At 39.0% G+C, this 20,196-nt stretch overlaps 1 protein-coding gene across 3 annotated transcripts in view; it reads right to left on the reverse strand.

Moving 5' to 3' along the window:
- Nucleotides 1-1,601: 1,601 nt before the first annotated feature.
- The window catches only part of LOC128234602 (proto-oncogene tyrosine-protein kinase receptor Ret-like), a 42,175-nt gene continuing 23,580 nt past the window's right edge, over nucleotides 1,602-20,196 (reverse strand). For all 3 annotated transcript variants that reach the window (XM_052948916.1, XM_052948919.1, XM_052948917.1), the window contains 9 exons: nucleotides 19,271-19,464; nucleotides 18,407-18,544; nucleotides 17,112-17,277; nucleotides 16,377-16,487; nucleotides 10,850-11,055; nucleotides 10,425-10,547; nucleotides 9,859-9,970; nucleotides 8,566-8,662; nucleotides 1,602-5,725 (listed from right to left, as the gene is read on the reverse strand). In XM_052948916.1, the coding sequence (XP_052804876.1) occupies nucleotides 5,557-5,725; nucleotides 8,566-8,662; nucleotides 9,859-9,970; nucleotides 10,425-10,547; nucleotides 10,850-11,055; nucleotides 16,377-16,487; nucleotides 17,112-17,277; nucleotides 18,407-18,544; nucleotides 19,271-19,464 (1,316 nt within the window). In that variant the 3' untranslated portion in view covers nucleotides 1,602-5,556. The remainder of the gene's footprint in view (nucleotides 5,726-8,565; nucleotides 8,663-9,858; nucleotides 9,971-10,424; nucleotides 10,548-10,849; nucleotides 11,056-16,376; nucleotides 16,488-17,111; nucleotides 17,278-18,406; nucleotides 18,545-19,270; nucleotides 19,465-20,196) is intronic.

Genomic DNA, 20,196 nt, shown 5'->3' on the forward strand with positions numbered 1-20,196 from the left:
TCTAAATTATTTTTAAAATCCATGATATCATCGTGACATATTTTTGAAAGGCTTCCCAGGGGATTTTGGTCTGAATTCCAGGGGATTTTGATATTACAGCAGGGTCCAGGGGATTTTGGTCTGAATTCCAGGGGATTTTGATATTACACCAGGGTCCAGGGGATTTTGGTCTGAATTCCAGGGGATTTTGATATTACACCAGGGTCCAGGGGATTTTGGTCTGAATTCCAGGGGATTTTGATATTAGACCAGGGTCCAGGGGACTTTTACGCAGCAAAATTTTGCGCAACATCTACATTTATGATATAAAAATAAATACAAAAACACCCTAATTACAATAAATTGTGGACTTAGACATCATCATGTCCTTTATGGAATTTCACACTCGTACTATTATGGATGCTTTCCACTGACAACCTGGAGCTTTTTTTAAAATTCCAGGTGATATGGATCCCCCGGCGGGGAACCAGGGATGGGTTAGACTTTGGGGAAATCCCCCCCCCCCCCCCCCCCCAGAATGGTCTAGTGGTATTGGTCTTCGTCTTTCACCTAAGTGGTTGTTTGTTGGATACCAACCAGGGTGAGAGTGGTCTAGTGTTATCGGTGTTTGATCATTTCCAGGGTGATAGTGGTCTAGTAAATTAGTGGTAATAGGTGTCCACCTCTCACCTAAGTGGTTGTTTGTTCGATCCCAACCAGGATATGTTTCTCGTTAAGTTTACATTTGAGCTTTGAACTGTGTGCCTTAAAACAGGGCTATCGTTAAATGTTATACTACTGGGCTTAACCCTGTAGATTCCATTATTAAAACAGGCAGGGCAAGGCCCAGAGTAAACGACATAAACCTTTGGCCTAGTATAAAAAAAAAAACAAAATACTTGTATTGTCATTGTGTAATTTTAATTATCCTTAAAAATGGCCGGAATTTCTCAAAAACTCTTAAACATAACAATCTTTAGTAGCTTATTAAATAAAGCCAAATTTCTTTTTCTTGATTAAACTGAATGAATAATTATTTGTCGTGATTATCTTAAGGATAATTTCCTTTTAAAGTACAAACACTCTTAAGAATGTAGATATTGTACAAATATTACTAAACCAACAAAGAAAACATTCTGATTAAGTTTCATAAACATGGGACCAGACATATTGCCTCTCATATGTACCTATTTGCCTCTAGTATGTTCTTAATATTTTTATTCAAGATTTGACCTAATGACCTAGTTTTTGACACCATATTTTCAAAGTAGTCATACAGTTCCAAAGATTTTCCTACAAATTGACCTAGTGTTTGACCCCACGTGACACACATTGACGAGCAGTCGAAGATTTAACCAAGGAGGCATTCTAACCAAGTTTAAACATAACCTGACCAATGCTACCAAGATATGGTTTCAGACAGAAAAAAAGTGAAGGACGGGAGGTCTGACGGACAGATGGAATGACAGAGGGACGGAAAATGCCTAAACAATATTCCTGTCCACAAACCTTCAGTTAAGCGGGGGTAAAAAGTAAGCTAATCTTAATCCTGTTATTATGGACATAAGAACTTTGGAGAAAGAAGTTTGGGGCCACGCCTTTTTCTTTAAAACAACAATTAATCAATTCAGAAATTTATTTTAAGAAAAAATGGAATGTTAGACATTCATTGCTAAATATGTAGTTTAACTTTATTATAAACACACACACGCCGCCTATGGCATAAAAAGAGTATAATATCAATGCAGAAAATACATTTGAGTATGTGTGAAGTGTGAAGTATGTACATAAAACATAGCAAAGGAATAACATGAAAAATAATAAAGTATTAAATACTTAAATGTGTTTGCTATTCTGACTACTAAATCACAACAAAGCAATAAAAGTCTCAGAATGAAGCACTACAGTTATGAAATACTAATTTATTGAGTGAGAATTGCATTATTGAGTAGTTTTGATGTAAAAGTTGATCTAGTGGTTCACTGTATACTAAAGAATAAGTTAGCCTGAAAGCTTACCTTAACATTATTTTAGAAAGAAAAGTCTGAGGGAGTAAACATCTTCCCATAAAATGTTGAATTATGTAAAACGACCTAACTCTTAAGAAGGGGCGTAGCTAACCCCTTTTAATGTGCAGGCACCAAGTAAGAGAGGCCATGGGTATGCCCCCACACATGGAAGTTTAGCAGATAGTGTTGAAATTCTGCATTTCCTTCATTTGATAGCTTTTAGTGTGTACATCATAACACTAATAAATCAAATGCTAACGCTTGCTTATATACATGTAAATAATTAAAATAAAGTGATAATAAAATAAAATGCAAGTGAAGGATAATGAGATTCATTATATTCACAGGGCAAAAAAGATAAATAGTTTAGTTCAAGCTTGGCCATATATATACACTTTAGAAAGCATGTACACTTCAACTACAAATATTAAAAAAACACATTACCCGGTATTCAGTAATTGTAAGTTACATTTTTTCTTTGGATTTGTATTTTCAACGGATTTGCAGAATAACATATAAATAAAAAACAAAACAAAAAAGCATGTTACTTGTCTAAACGTTTCGGTGAAAAATCGTCATCAGCAATCGGAACACCTCGGTCATTATGTAATTGAACAGTTGAGTCTCTCCCGATTGCCGAACATTGCCGAGTGTTTACGATTGCATCTTCAGAAATATAAACCGTTACTTTAAACCTGGATACCAATAATCTTACTCCCAGCTTAAACTGCATGAGCAAGAATGTGTTTTGATGTAAAATAAGGACAATAAAGATATCTGTACAAGTAAATGGAATAAAAATATAAAAGCATAAATGTCAGCACATGGTATCTCCTAGCAGTACATCAGATAGGGTTAAAGGCGCCCAATAAAGGCTGATGCATTTTTTTATTTGAATTTAAATGATAAAAATAATAAAACCGTATGATTTGTGTATACAGATAAAAAAGTATGTAACTTTTATGAATGTTTTTTTTTAATTAATACCTACGTGACCTCAAATTTCCCAGTATAAAAAAGCCCCAAATATTGCCAATATATTTTTTTCTCCCACCTCAGATAATTAGATCCAATAATTTAACCATGCTAGATATTCTTATCTTGCCCACGGGCGAAGATAAAATGCCCGTATGGAACTCATTTTTAATAGTAACCACATTGTAATTACCTCCCTTGTTGAAGACTGTCGTCAGTAGCATCAAGGAAATCTTGTCTTATGGTAATATTTAGAATGCTGATTAATTATTATTTCTCGCTTCAAATGTCACCATAAAACAGTTTTTACGCACCATTCAAGAAATAATGCTTCATTCTCCTTAGAACTATTTAAAAAGACCGATTTTACTATTAACATTAACTGGATCACTGCGCGCGTATCCATGACAACCACGTGCTATCGCATATCCATACGCAATTATTTTCCCTAAGCACAAAAGAGTTCCAGCAAAAAATACATTTTTAATTAATTTTGTTTAACTGAAGTGGGAGAAAAAGCATCTACCATAGCCGCTCGTGTAAGATAGTTTCATCCCGACCCTCGCGCCGGGTGTTTTGCGGAAACCTCGTTTCCGCAAAACACCCTACGCTCGGGTCGGAATGAACCTATCTTACACTCTCGGCCATGGAAGATACTTATAATCTGTATACATCATATGATTTTCTTTAAATCATTAAAAGCAAATGAGCTAAACATGAAAATGCATTGAAATATATATTTTTGGCATTGACTTATAATCTGTGCCTTTAAACTTCATGGGGAGCATCTTATCAACAAGCTTACGACAAAGTATCAGGGGCGTACCTAGGCAAACTCCAGTACGCCCGGGCGTACAAATGAATTTAATCGAAATGGCAAATGCTTAAAACTCGAAATCAAATGTTATAATAAAAGTCTCAGGAGGTGTTTACTGTTTATACATAATAATTATTATATTTTCATTTCATTGGTTCAAGTTGGACTTAATTTGACTGAATATTGACCTACATAATACTTGAAAATGGTTCCTTTATAACTGTATTCTTTAAAACAAATCATGGGACACCCCATTTGCTTCCACCCCATATAGCGTATTGTGACCTTAGTAAAGAAAGACTTTCATTTGTCGACAGTAGAATGCAAACTGTATGTCACAGCACCGTTAGCAAATTCTGACCTGGTGCTGTGAGATACAGTTTACATACTACTGTCAACACCTGGAATAAGAGTGCACGGGCGTTCAGTTCTAAATACCCCAGGTACGTCCCTGAAAATACGTTAAGATGAAGAATTTCAATTGTATATTATCATTATTATGTCATTGTGATAAATTGACTTAAAAGTTTTATTTGCAAAATCAAATAAATGTTGCCTTAACTGACCAATAAAGTTTCATTATATAGATTATAACAACTAAGAAATGACGATTTGAAAAAAGCGGTCGTATGCTACGAGTGTTAGTAAGATGAACCCCATATCCATATAAATATAATACAAATTATGTAAATACCATGGTATAACAATCTCTAGTTGTATACATTATGCCATTTGGTTATAAAGCTGCACTCTCACAGATTGCCAGTTTTGAAATCTGTTTAATTTTTGTTTCAGGATCAGCTGTCTTTTTGCATCAAAACCTTCATATAAGATAACTCACGATGAAGGATCTTAATTATTTGGAATACCTTTTTTTCTTTAAGCGTTAAGTAACACTTGGGCCATAAAACAGCAATCAAATGTAAATATGATAAACTGCGATCTGATCTTTTGTCAGCAGTCTTTTAATACTGGTTTCCAGACGTGTATGCAAAAAATGGATTACACAAAGACAAGAAATACAAAGATGTTGTCAAAATGATAAAACTGTGAGAGTTATTTGATCATGTAGCATTAGTTTTTATCACATTTGGTGCTATCATACAGTCAAAAAATAATTGCCTAAAACGTAAATTTTATTGGAAGAGCTGGTCACTTTTTGGTTATAAAGTCCTTAAAGGCCTAGATTCTGGTCAATTCCCAGCTATGCGCCCGCTGTTTATTGCCCTGTTGTCTCAGCAGTGTGCCCACATGTGTACGTTCATTAGCAATTTTTAATTCTGCCATTTGTAACAACAATAATGAAATTGTCATGTTTTAAAAATCGTTAATTACTTCATTGTTCTTGTTGGATTTTTAAATATATATATATATTGATTCTTTTCCATTTGCAAGCCCTGACTGGTATTCAATATGCGGCTTCAGTTAACGTTATGACCATACATCGTTGATCCATTCAATGTATAGGTCCGTTATTTATAACACGAGCTCCGATTGGCTACACCATTCTCAGATCAATTTAAGACCAATATTGAATACCAGTGAAGTGCCGTTAGTTTAATTCCTCTCACTATGAAAATATTGTACACAAATTGAAATGCTTTTTAATCTCTGTAAACTCATTCATTATATTTTTTTACACATTTCCAAGTCCTTTTTCATAGCAATAAACCCTTTTATTATGAAAAATAGCTTTACACATTTCAAAGTCCTTTTTCATCCCCATAACTTCTCATGTAGATATTTTTACACATATCGAAGTCCTTTTTTATCTGTTTAAACTCTCTCATCCATGGTGTAAGAGTCGAGCCAGCCATAGTCGGATTCTTCATAATCACTCAGCAGTATGTAGTCATCGTCCATGAGGGCCTCGTGGTGGGCCACGATGTCCGCAAAACTCGGCCGGTCCTCGGGCTTCTGCCAACACTTCTCCATTAGCATGTACCTAGAATAAAAGCGAATTCAATAAAACAGTTGCTTTCGTACTGAAAGCTGCACTCTCACAGATTGAACGTTTTGACAACTTTTTTTTGTCTTGGAATAATCCAATTTTTGCGAAAATGCATGAAAACCAATTATATAAGACTGCTGACAAAAAGTTAGACCGCAGATTTTTATATTCAAGTACAAAAAGTGATGTTTTATGCTTATTTCTTGTAACGTTGTAACGGTTTAAGCCATAAACCATTAATTTTCGAACGGAAATATGAACATCTGCGATCTGATCTTTTGTCAGTAATCTATTATCATTGGTTTGCAGATATTTACGCAAAAGTTTGCTATTTCCAAGACAAAAAAAATAAAAAGTTAAAAAAACGGTATATCTGTGAGCGTCCAGCTTTAAAGCGTTACCAAAATAATGATAATTGTTATGTTTTTGTTTTCCCGACCTATTCTAGTTTTTAGCACCAGACCATATTGTGTGTTTTTGCCAATAGACGTATTATTTTCTGTCCGTTTTCCCCCCTTCTTTTGGGACATATTTTCGGTATTTTTTTAATGCACGGGAATGGCTCGTTTATGTACACAGACAAAATGGCGACGATTTTTATTGTGAAATTTATCGTTATACAAAACTTTATAAAAAAAATACCGACCTACCTACCGTGAAAAAAAGTTCTGCCGTGAAATCGAAAACAAGTTTTTTTTTGTTTAAGGCTAAATTGAAAATAAGCCATTCACGTGAAATTTGAAAGGCATGCTTATTGAATTATAATAAACAAACACTGCCTGAAGTCAGTTTTGTTTATGCATTTCATCTTTCAAATTTTAGTCCTGTTGGCGTAAGGGAATATCTGGATACGAATTTTAAAGTCATATAATTATGCTGCACAGTTGCTGTTAGAAGTTTCAGTTGCTTCAAAAAATTTGCGATATTAATCATTGTCTCTTGTAAAAACTTCTTAATATGACTTATACGTAAATAAATAATGTACTTTAATATACTAGGACATGCAAGCTAGCCATACAATTGTTATAGAGAAATGGCATAGTAGATCTATGTTTTCATAATCCTGATGTTTCTAACATTTACCAATAGCAATATGTGTGCATTGTTTGACGTTTGCTTGTCCTTGGTCAGTGTGTATTTAATGAGGACATTGGATACATTTTAGGCTTCTGGGCTTGTCCCTGTAGTTGCCATTGTCTTATACACACATTTCTTCTAAACAAAGCAGGGGCCCCTGTAGTTACCATTGTTTATACTCACATTTCCTGCCTACAGTGCAGGGGCCGCTGTAGTTACCATTGTTTTATACACACATTTCTTCACTACAGTCCAGGGGCCGCTGTAGTTTCCATTGTTTTATACTCACATTTCCTCATTTCAGTGCAGGGGCCGCTGTAGTTACTCTTGTTTTATACACATATTTCCTCCCTACAGTCCAGGGGGCGCTGTATATACCATTGTTTTATACACATATTTCCTCCCTACAGTCCAGGGGGCGCTGTATATACCATTGTTTATACTCACATTTCTTCCCTACAATACAGGGGGCGCTGTAGTTACCATTGTTTTATACACACATTTCCTCACTACAGTCCAGGGTCCCCTGTAGTTACCATTGTTTATACTCACATTTCCTCACTACAGTCCAGGGTCCCCTGTAGTTACCATTGTTTATACTCACATTTCCTCACTACAGTCCAGGGGCCCCTGTAGTTACCATTGTTTATACTCACATTTCCTTCCTACAGTTTAGGGTCCCCTGTAGTTACAATTGTTTTATACACACATTTCCTCCCTACAGTTTAGGGTCCCCTGTAGTTACCATTGTTTTATACACACATTTCCTCACTACAGTCCAGGGGCCCCTGTAGTTACCATTGTTTATACACACATTTCCTCACTACAGTCCAGGGGCCCCTGTAGTTACCATTGTTTATACACACATTTCCTCACTACAGTCCAGGGTCCCCTGTAGTTACCATTGTTTTATACACACATTTCCTCCCTACAGTTTAGGCTCCCCTGTAGTTACCATTGTTTATACTCACATTTCCTTCCTACAGTTTAGGGTCCCCTGTAGTTACCATTGTTTTACACACACATTTCCTCCCTACAGTTTAGGGTCCCCTGTAGTTACCATTGTTTATACTCACATTTTCTCCCTACAGTTTAGGGGCCCCTGTAGTTACCATTGTTTATACTCACATTTCCTCCCTACAGTACAGGAGACGCTGTAGTTACCATTGTTTATACTCACATTTCCTCACTACAGTCCAGGGGCCCCTGTAGTTACCATTGTTTTATACACACATCTCCTCACTACAGTCCAGGGGCCCCTGTAGTTACCATTGTTTATACTCACATTTCCTCCCTACAGTGCAGGGGCCCCTGTAGTTACCATTGTTTATACTCACATTTCCTCCCTACAGTGCAGGGGCCCCTGTAGTTACCATTGTTTATACACACATTTCCTCACTACAGTCCAGGGGCCCCTGTAGTTACCATTGTTTATACTCACATTTCCTCCCTACAGTACAGGAGACGCTGTTGTTACCATTGTTCTATACACACATTTCCTCCCTACAGTACAGGGGCCCCTGTAGTTACCATTGTTCTATACACACATTTCCTCACTACAGTCCAGGGGCCCCAGTAGTTACCATTGTTCTATACACACATTTCCTCACTACAGTACAAGGGACGCTGTAGTTACCATTGTTTATACTCACATTTCCTCACTACAGTACAAGGGACGCTGTAGTTACCATTGTTCTATACACACATTTCCTCACTACAGTCCAGGGGCCCCTGTAGTTACCATTGTTTATACTCACATTTCCTCCCTACAGTGCAGGGGACGCTGTAGATACTGCCCTTGCATCACCTTTCTCATCACCTCCATCGCCGCTACGCCGGCGTACGGCGTAGCGCCTGAAACATGTTAGTTGAAATAGTATTTATGTTAGAAAAAAATGTTCACTCTTTTTGGCACAATTTTACGCAAGATTGTGGTCTTGTTTTGTGAGGGAAACCGTATAAACCCGCAAAAACACGTCTCCGATTTAGGGACCCCAACCAAACTCCTATTCTCCCAGGCCGGTAATCGAACCCGCGTCTCTATTGGTTTAACAGTACTGATTAACTACATCGATTTCAATTATTTTTGCTTGGTATTTGATCTGACATTAAACTCGAGCCCCATCGTATGTGCATGTCTAATGTTGGATGTTTGTTTCAAAAATGGGTAAATTCGTAATATCACATTATGTATTGATATTTTAATTTTAATAATTATCTGCATGCAGTAATCAATATTAAAACAAATATCAATTATGACCGTTTATGCAAGATCAACAACTAAAGTACACACACGTTTCTATTTTTTTCATAATCCACCGGTTAAATCTTTCGATTAACATGCAAAATGTTGATGCGTTGTTATTTCCATTTCAGAAAATATAACGACTGAGTGGTGAGGCAAAATTGCGCCAAGTGGAGGGGAAGACATGCGCCGAATGACGGGACGAAAATGCGATTTTTCAATGCGGTGCATATTTGCCACCCCGTTTAACGCGTTTTCGCATGTTCGTCATGCCACTTCCGGTAGGCATGCACATGTATGTGTGGGTGGCGTAGGATTCTCTTTTTGACGGTTTTATTCACCCAGATATACGATCTCTCGGTAAAACTACATGTACATAATAGTTTTAAAACACTTACGGCATATTGAATAAATGCCATTTTTTCATTCAATCTACGTGTCTGTTTTTCCCTTCATCTAAAATAGTTTGCCTTAGACTGATATCGTTCAAACCTATCTTTTTTCAATATATAAAACACTTAAAAGGGAACATTATTGCATATGTTTAAAACAGTAGTGGTATGCTTTGCTTTGATGCCGTTTTGCGTGACTAGCGGAAGCTGAAAATACGCCAGGCAGCAGAGCAAAAAGCGGAAATGCGCCAAGTGGCGGGGTTATAGTTGGCACATTTATAAAGCCCCTCAACTTCGCACATTTTTGCCATATTGTCATACAAATGCAAAAAAAACACGAAAAGGGAAAATAATCAACTATCATAAGGAAATGTATGCAGATTGAATGACGTTGTTCTGACAGAATTTCTTACCGAGCGTGACAATCTCCCACAGCAGGACGCCGTACGACCAGACGTCACTTTTGCGAGTGAACATGTTGTCAGCGAGCGCTTCCGGTGCCATCCACCTGATTGGTAGCGGTCCCTTGAAAAGTAAAAAACGTACTTACATTGACAATGTATCCTTACGCTTAACAATGTTCTTAGTATGACAAGTAGAAAACGTGCTCCCGTTACAAACATCTGTGGCCGTATTCAAAACTGGTCTTAATTGGATCTTTATTGGATCTCTCCGATGATGTAGTTAATCGGATTGCTAAAAATAAATAACTGACCTATATAGTAAATGAAGTCAATGATGTATGACCATACTATTGACTTAAGTTGCATTTTGAATACCACCCCTGACCACAAAATTCTCATATTTAATTACATCATGAATTGCTCGGGAAAATCGACCCGATGGAACGTGCTGAAGCAGCGTGCCCGAGGGTCAGTGTATCCGATCCAGACTGCAACATCTTATATTCCTTTATTTAAACAATTTTAACGTTAGGATTAACTTTTTGATCAAGTATTTCAAAGAAAGTGTTAATTACCTTGGATGTGCGCTCATACACGTCGATCCCTTCAACGTCACGTGCAAGGCCGAAATCACAGATCTTGCACGTGAAATCCGTGGCCAGAAGAATATTACGTGCTGCGAGATCGCGGTGGATTATCTGCAAATAAAAGTGAACATATAACGTGATTCACAGCTTGAAAGAATTTCCTATAAAGAAATCAGTGTTAAAACTTAACATGAAACCGTCGTTCTTTTATTTTTGTTTTCGTTTGTTTATCTTTGGGTGTTTAAGCTAAAATTCTGAGCAGATTCTATTTTATTAACTAGAATCTATGCAATTTAGTTTACTATGACGTGTTTCTCCTGTCAAGTTTATTTCAAGAACATAATATATATCATTTTTTATTATCATTTACATTATCGAAATACGTCAAACTAGTGTATGTCTAATTAACTTACGCCTAGGTTTGCAATGTGTGACATTCCGCGAGAGATTTGTAGAGCAAAAATGGTGAGATCTTTAGCACGTGGCTCCATGAAGCTTGATGACGTAGTAACTGACGTCATCGTACTACCACGTGACATGCGACTGCTTGGGCGGCATTGGCGGAGATAGTTCATCAAACTTCCCCTTTGAACGTACTCGAGTATGATATAAAGTGGATCTGAAATTCAGTAATCCGAACCAAAAATAAGCTAATTTTCTGATAATAAGGTTAAATTTTTCTGCCTGATGTCACCATATAATCGATTTGGAAGGTAATTACTGGCTGAGTCACAACATGCATACTTTGCTGAGAGCAGCACACCTAGAGAGTCACAACATTTATATCTAGTTTGGGGCAGCACCCATAGAGAGTCACAACATTCATATCTAGTTTGGAGCAGCACCCATAGAGAGTCACAACATTCATACCTTGTTTGGAGCAGCTCCCATAGAGAGTCACAACATTCATACCTTGTTTGGAGCAGCTCACGTAGAGAGTCACAACATTCATACCTTGTTAGGAGCAGCACCCATAGAGAGTCACAACATTCATACCTTGTTTGGAGCAGCCCCCAGCACCCATAGAGAGTCACAACATTCATACCTTGTTTGGAGCAGCCCCCACAGAGAGTCGCAACATTCATACCTTGTTTGGAGCAGCCCCCATAGAGAGTCACAACATTCATACCTTGTTTGAAGCAGCTCCCACAGAGAGTCACAACATTCATACCTTGTTTGGAACAGCTCCCATAGAGAGTCACAACATTCATATCTAGTTTGGAGCAGCTTCCATAGAGAGTCACAACATTCATATCTTGTTTGGAGCAGCACCCACAGAGAGTCACAACATTCATACCTTGTTAGAAGCAGCACCCACAGAGAGTCACAACATTCATACCTTGTTAGAAGCAGCACCCACAGAGAGTCACATCATTCATACCTTGTTTGAAGCAGCACCCGCAGAGATTCACAACATTCATACCTTGTTTGGAACAGCTCCCATAGAGAGTCACAACATTCATACCTTGTTTGGAGCAGCTCCCACAGAGAGTCACAACATTCATACCTTGTTTGGAGCAGCTCCCACAGAGAGTCACAACATTCATACCTTGTTTGGAGCAGCTCCCATAGAGATTCACAACATTCATACCTTGTTTGGAGCAGCTCCCATAGAGAGTCACAACATTCATACCTTGTTTGGAGCAGCTCCCACAGAGAGTCACAACATTCATACCTTGTTTGGAGCAGCTCCCACAGAGAGTCACAACATTCATACCTTGTTTGGAGCAGCTCCCATAGAGAGTCACAACATTCATACCTTGTTTGGAGCAGCATCCATAGAGAGTCACAACATTCCTACCTAGCTTGGAGCAGCATCCATAGAGAGCCGCAACATTCATACCTTGTTCGGAGCAGCACCCATAGAGAGTCACAACATTCATACCTTGTTTGGAGCAGCACTCACAGAGAGTCACAACATTCATACCTTGTTTGGAGCAGCTCACGTAGAGAGTCACAACATGCATACTTTGCTGAGAGCAGCACACCTAGAGAGTCACAACATTCATATCTAGTTTGGGGCAGCCCCCATAGAGAGTCACAACATTCATATCTAGTTTGGGGCAGCACCCATAGAGAGTCACAACATTCATATCTTGTTGACAGCAGCACCCATAGAAAGTCACAGCACTCATATCTAGTTTGGGGCAGCACCCATAGGGTGTCACAACATTAAAACCTTGTTTAGAGCAGCACACACAGAGAGTCAAACATTCATAACCTTGTCTGGAGCAGCAACCATAGAAAGTCACCACATTCATACCTAGTTTGGGGCAGCATCCATAGAGAGTCACCATATTCATACCTTGTTTGGAGCAATACCCTTAGAGGGTCACCACATTCATACCTAGTTTGGAGCAGCAACCATAGAGAGTCACAACATTCATACTTTGTTTTGGAGCAGTACCATTAGAGGGTCACCACATTCATACCTTGTTTGGAGCAGCAAACATAGAGAGTCACCATATTCGTACCTTGTTTGGAGCAGTACCCTAAGAGGGTCACCACATTCATACCTTGTTTGGAGCAGCAACCATAGAGAGTCACCACATTCATACCTTGTTTAGAGCAGTTCCCTTAGAGGGTCACCACATTCATACCTTGTTTGGGGCAGAACCCTTAGAAAGTCACCATATTCATACCTTGTTTGGAGAAGTACCCTTAGAGGGTCACCACATTCATACCTAGTTTGGAGCAGCAACCATAGAGAGTCACAACATTCATACCTTGTTTGGAGCAGCATCATAGAGTGCCACAACATTCATACCTAGCTTGGAGCAGCATCATAGAGAGTCACAACATTCATACCTAGCTTGGAGCAGCATCATAGAGAGTCACAACATTCATACCTAGATTGGAGCAGCATTATAGAGAGTCAAAACATTCCTACCTAGCTTGGAGCAGCACCCATAGAGAGTCACAACATTCATATCTAGTTTGGAGCAGCTCCCATAGAGAGTCACAACATTCATACCTTGTTTGGAGCAGCTCCCATAGAGAGTCACAACATTCATATCTAGTTTGGAACAGCTCCCATAGAGAGTCACAACATTCATCCCTTGTTTGGAGCAGCTCCCATAGAGAGTCACAACATTCATATCTAGTTTGGAGCAGCTCCCATAGAGAGTCACAACATTCATATCTAGTTTGGAGCAGCTCCCATAGAGAGTCACAACATTCATACCTCGTTTGGAGCAGCACCCATAGAGAGTCACAACATTCATATCTAGTTTGGAGCAGTACCCATAGAGAGTCACAACATTCATATCTTGTTTGAAGCAGCTCACGTAGAGAGTCACAACATTCATACCTTGTTTGGAGCAGCACCCATAGAGAGTCACAACATTCATACCTTGTTTGGAGCAGCTCCCATAGAGAGTCACAACATTCATACCTTGTTTGGAGCAGGACCCATAGAGAGTCACAACATTCATACCTTGTTTGAAGCAGCACCCATAGAGAGTCACAACATTCATATCTAGTTTGGAGCAGCTCCCATAGAGAGTCACAACATTCATACCTTGTTTGGAGCAGCACCCATAGAGAGTCACAACATTCATACCTTGTTTGGAGCAGCTTCCATAGAGAGTCACAACATTCATACCTTGTTTGGAGCAGCTCCCATAGAGAGTCACAACATTCATACCTTGTTTGAAGCAGCACCCATAGAGAGTCACAACATTCATACCTTGTTTGAAGCAGCTCACGTAGAGAGTCACAACATTCATACCTTGTTTGGAGCAGCACCCATAGAGAGTCACAACATTCATACCTTGTTTGAAGCAGCACCCATAGAGAGTCACAACATTCATATCTTGTTTGGAGCAGCTCCCATAGAGAGTCACAACATTCATACCTTGTTTGAAGCAGCACCCATAGAGAGTCACAACATTCATACCTTGTTTGAAGCAGCTCACGTAGAGAGTCACAACATTCATACCTTGTTTGGAGCAGCACCCATAGAGAGTCAAAACATTCATACCTTGTTTGAAGCAGCTCCCATAGAGAGTCACAACATTCATACCTTGTTTGGAGCAGCACCCATAGAGAGTCACAACATTCATACCTTGTTTGGAGCAGCACCCATAGAGAGTCACAACATTCATATCTAGTTTAGAGCAGCTCCCATAGAGAGTCACAACATTCATATCTAGTTTGGAGCAGCTCCCATAGAGAGTCACACCATTCCTACCTAGCTTGGAGCAGCACCCATAGAGAGTCACAACATTCATATCTAGTTTGGAGCAGCTCCCATAGGGAGTCACAACATTCATACCTTGTTTGGAGCAGCACCCATAGAGAGTCACAACATTCATACCTTGTTTGGAGCAGCACCCATAGAGAGTCACAACATTCATACCTTGTTTGGAGCAGCACCCATAGAGAGTCACAACATTCATACCTTGTTTGGAGCAGCACCCATAGAGAGTCACAACATTCATATCTAGTTTGGAGCAGCTCCCATAGAGAGTCACAACATTCATATCTAGTTTGGAGCAGCTCCCATAGAGAGTCACAACATTCCTACCTAGCTTGGAGCAGCACCCATAGAGAGTCACAACATTCCTATCAAGTTTGGAGCAGCTCCCATAGAGAGTCACAACATTCATATCTAGTTCGGAGCAGCTCCCATAGAGAGTCACAACATTCATATCTAGTTTGGAGCAGCTCCCATAGAGAGTCACAACATTCATATCTAGTTTGGAGCAGCTCCCATAGAGAGTCACAACATTCATATCTAGTTTGGAGCAGCTCCCATAGAGAGTCACAACATTCATACCTAGTTTGGAGCAGCACCCATAGAGAGTCACAACATTCATATCTAGTTTGGAGCAGCACCCATAGAGAGTCACAACATTCATTTCTAGTTTGGAGCAGCTCCCATAGAGAGTCACAACATTCATACCTTGTTTGGAGCAGCTCCCATAGAGAGTCATAGCATTCATACCTTGTTTGTAGCAGCACCCATAGAGAGTCACAACATTCATACCTCGTTTGGAGCAGCTCACGTAGAGAGTCACAATATTCATACCTCGTTTAGAGCAGCACCCATAGAGAGTCACAACATTTATATCTTGTTTGGAGCAGCTTGTTTGGAACAGCCCCCACAGAGAGTAACAACATTTATATCTTGTTTGGAGCAGCTTGTTTAGAGCAGCACCCATAGAGAGTCACAACATTCATACCTTGTTTGGAGCAGCTCCCATAGAGAGTCACAACATTCATATCTTGTTTGGAGCAGCTCCTATAGAGAGTCACAACATTCATACCTTGTTTGAGCAGCTCCCATAGAGAGTCACAACATTCATTTCTAGTTTGGAGCAGCTCCCATAGAGAGTCACAACATTCATACCTCGTTTGGAGCAGCTCCCATAGAGAGTCACAACATTCATACCTTGTTTGGAGCAGCTCCCATAGAGAGTCACAACATTCATACCTCGTTTAGAGCAGCTCCCATAGAGAGTCACAACATTCATACCTCGTTTGGAGCAGCTCCCATAGAGAGTCACAACATTCATACCTCGTTTGGAGCAGCTCCCATAGAGAGTCACAACATTCATACCTCGTTTGGAGCAGCTCCCATAGAGAGTCACAACATTCATATCTAGTTTGGAGAAGCTCCCATAGAGAGTCACAACATTCATACCTCGTTTGGAGCAGCTCCCATAGAGAGTCACAACATTCATACCTAGTTTGGAGCAGCTCCCATAGAGAGTCACAACATTCATATTTAGTTTGGAGCAGCTCCCATAGAGAGTCACAACATTCATACCTAGTTTGGAGCAGCTCCCATAGAGAGCCACAACATTCATATCTAGTTTGGAGCAGCTCCCATAGAGAGTCACAACATTCATACCTCGTTTGGAGCAGCTCCCATAGAGAGTCACAGCATTCATACTTTGTTTTAGCAGCACCAATAAAGATTAATAACATTCATACCTAATTTGGAGCAGCATCCATAGAGAGTCACAACATTCGGGTGAAGTGGAATCTTCCTCATAATCTCAAGTTCCAGGAATAAATCCTGTTTCTCTGAATCAGTGGCGGTACCTGCAATTGGCCAATCGCCGCTTATCAATGGAATATTTAGCTGATATATGAAAAATTCGCCGAAGATTGCAATGCATATGATATATTTACAAGTACAATCATTAATTGTGATTCTGATTAAATGCTAGAACTGGTATAAGTATTGATTTAATATATACATGTACATTCAATTCAGGTCTATTTTTATCTGAATTACTTGATTTGGTATATAATCTTATTTGCGGCTGAAATTTGAAGTAACTATTGAAGAATTAAAGCTGCACTCTCACAGATATGCCATTTTTACAACTTTATTATTTTTTTTGTCTTGGAAAGATATTTTGCGAAAATATCTGCAAATCAGTGATATAAGACTGCTGACAAAAAATCAGATCGCAGTATTTTTGTTCGAAAAATGCATAAAAATTAATTTTTGTACTTAAATATTAACATCTGCGATCTAATTTTTTTGTAAGCAGTCTTGTATAACTGTTTCTTTTTATGGATTTTCGCTCGTTTTAAGACAAACAATAAAAAAGTTGTCAAAACGTTAAATCTGTGAGAGTGCAGCTTTAAAACTGGTATTATAAGGCGCGTTTCAAAGGGGAAATTTTTCGAAAAAAAATCCCATATGTTACAAGTTACCTCTGCATGTTTTGACCGCAACCTGTGTCCACTTCCCGTTCCCGGAAATGTTAAGAGCCCGGGCCTGAATCACCTTCCCAAAGCGGCCCTGGCCCAGGTCCACACCAAGCTGGAGGTTCTCCCGGGGAAATTCCAGCTCGTCCTTCCGCAGACTAACATATGTGTTCTGTAATCAAAAGTAAAGCCAAATTTTTAAACAAGTATATTCATTTGTATTTATTTCTTATATCTTAAGTTTGTTTGACATATCGTCGAATACACGATCTGTTATTAATATCCAAAACTTCATGATCGACATGTAGTATTTAATGCTAACAGTATTAGAAACATTGGTACCAACAGTATGAAGTTGGTAAGTTTTGTAAAACATAGGTATGTTGTTACAGGCGCCTTCACTCTCATGGAACGTGAATTTGTTTTGTTCATGGGATATAGTTAAAGTGATACTCGCATTTAAAAAAAATACATATACATGTATAACAATTATAAATTTTGAATGATGAACCTTTTACTACTCACTAAATGCATTAATAGAAAACATTAATTACTGATAACAAAATTGTAATCGTGTATTTCATAGCTGAAAACACACAAATAGTAAATGACTGGTGAGTGCTAAAAGAATTACAGTGATCAACTATCGTCTCATAAGGTAGAAATATTGTGTTTTCTGCACCTTTCTTTCAAATTAAACACGGTCTCCTTCATAAGAACCATTATTTTTGATATGTATTCATCCTTTTAGGTAATGTACATTCACATTCATCAGAGGTTCGATCGTGATAAATCTGTGGTACACATAGCATCATCACTCTGGTGTACGAGAATAGTAAATTAAAACAGTGGTATTATTGTGGTACATCTTTTGCACCAGTCAATTGTAACCACGCACCCTACCCCAGGTCCGGGGAATAGCGGGGACTTTGACTTTCGGTCCAGCCAACCCCGGGTAAAATCCCCGCTCTGCGGGGACAAACTGATAGTAAAATCCCCGCCAAATGCCCCTGCACCCAAGGGACCCTAGGTAAGGCCCATTTCCCGCTATATTTTGCGCGAAGGCAAAATCACCGCATTCACCCAGCACTGCGGGACCACCTGAAGGGTAAAAAAAACGGCCCATTTCCCCGGCTATCCCCGGTATACCTCCGGACCTGGGGGCCGTGGTTACAATTGACTGGTGCATTATTTGGGAGTAAGAGTGCATCTTTAACATAGAATTGCCATTCTTGGTTTTCACTCTGGATTTATTCATGGTCTGATGAAGTATACATATCGTTACATTTCTCTTTGTATACCTCTTTCCTAGCGACTTGTTTGGGCATCTGGCCGTACGCGGGGTTCGTGAAGGCTGGGTTGTCTTTCATCAGGTTCGCCTCCGAGTGGTACTCATACTGGTACAGAGCGCTAGGGTCTGTGTAGGTGCCACCGTTTATCTGGAAATAATGGTTGAACTTCCATAGACATTCTTCCCGAACTCATTATTATCAAAACCTAAATCCATAGGTGTCAATCACTTTACTAGTAACTTGTTTAAACTTCAGTAGTTGAAGTAACACCATAGCTGAGATATAAGGTCGAATCTCGTTATGCCGAACTATGTTATCTCGATGTTCTGGTTATGCCGAACTATTTTCGAATGTGTTTGGTTAAGTTATACACTTTTTGTATTTCGGTTATATCAAATGTGCTGGAATGCTTTAACATCCTTTTCATCCAGTTCAAGTCAACGAGGAAATCGAGCCAAGCGAGTTCGAGTCAATGGGGTTCGACTGTACCTCAGTAGAACAAGTAATACCATGGCCATCATCCCGCGGGTTAAACCCATTCTTTTAAAACGGCCATGGCGTATGACCTTGTTTTTTTGTTCTAGCTTTTTTCCTGTGACGATATCATATACATCCAATTAAAACAATTAAAACTACAGCTAAACTTTAGGGTTGAACCCACGACTAAAACACCGATATTTGTTTTAAAACGACTACGGTCGTATCTACAAGTGAATTATTGGGAACCAACCTTTTGCATTCTTCCGCTGACGATATAATATATTTCCAATTAGAACAGCCAACGCTCCAAGGGTTAAACCACGCCGTGACTGAACCTCTGATATTTGTTTAACGACCATGGTCGTATCTACAAGTGAATAATAGGGAACAAACCTTTTGCGTGTCCGCCTTTTTCTTCCACCGACGATAGCATATATACAACAGCAGGACAAGGAGTACCATAGCCAACGCTCCGAAGGTTGAGCCCACGATTGTGGCCACGGAGGTGTGTCGTACGACCACGGCATCATCGTCCTTGTCCTTGTCCTTATCACCACCCTGTCCACCTGACATACCCCACTCATCTCCTGAAATTGGTTTTATCGTGTATTGATAAACACATATTTTTATTATTACATTATAACATATCAATTTAAGACTCTTTTTGCGCCATGTTATCAAACTAGACCCCGTGTTTTGCGCCATGTCATCAAACTAAACCCCGTGTTTTGCGCCATGTCATCAAACTAGACCCCGTGTCTTGCCCAAAGCCACCAAATGAGACTCTATATTATGCCATTGGGCTCTACGTTTTGTCTAATACCATCAATTAGAATATACTTTTAGTCTAATGCCATTGAAATAGACCTGACTTTGTGTCCTATCAGACCATTATTCTAATGCGATCATGTTATGCCGAATCTTAAAGGGACTGTACTCCATAAGATGAAATAGCGAAAAAAAAATGTCGAAAACCGACACCATTTTTTTTAATTCTGGTATTTTTTTTAACATTTATGATATCAACGAGTAAAACATTTTATTAAATAATTGTCTTAAGATTCGTTACAGAGAAAAAACCTTATTTGGTCCCTATCTGGTGTACAGCTGCTTAAATGCAGATCTTCGGTTGATCTGTGGAGTTTAATCACTTTAGTTGCTTACGTATATAAAGTCTATATCACACGAGACCTTATTCAAACAACGAGAAGTGATACATTCCAGAAGATCACCCGACAAACATCGTATTTCATTTTTTTTTCATACCTGTAATTATTTTTTGAAAGAAAAAAAAAGTTTTCTTAACAATGGCAATGAAT

Source organism: Mya arenaria, chromosome 5, assembly GCF_026914265.1.
Source record: "Mya arenaria isolate MELC-2E11 chromosome 5, ASM2691426v1".
Taxonomy (NCBI): domain Eukaryota; kingdom Metazoa; phylum Mollusca; class Bivalvia; order Myida; family Myidae; genus Mya; species Mya arenaria.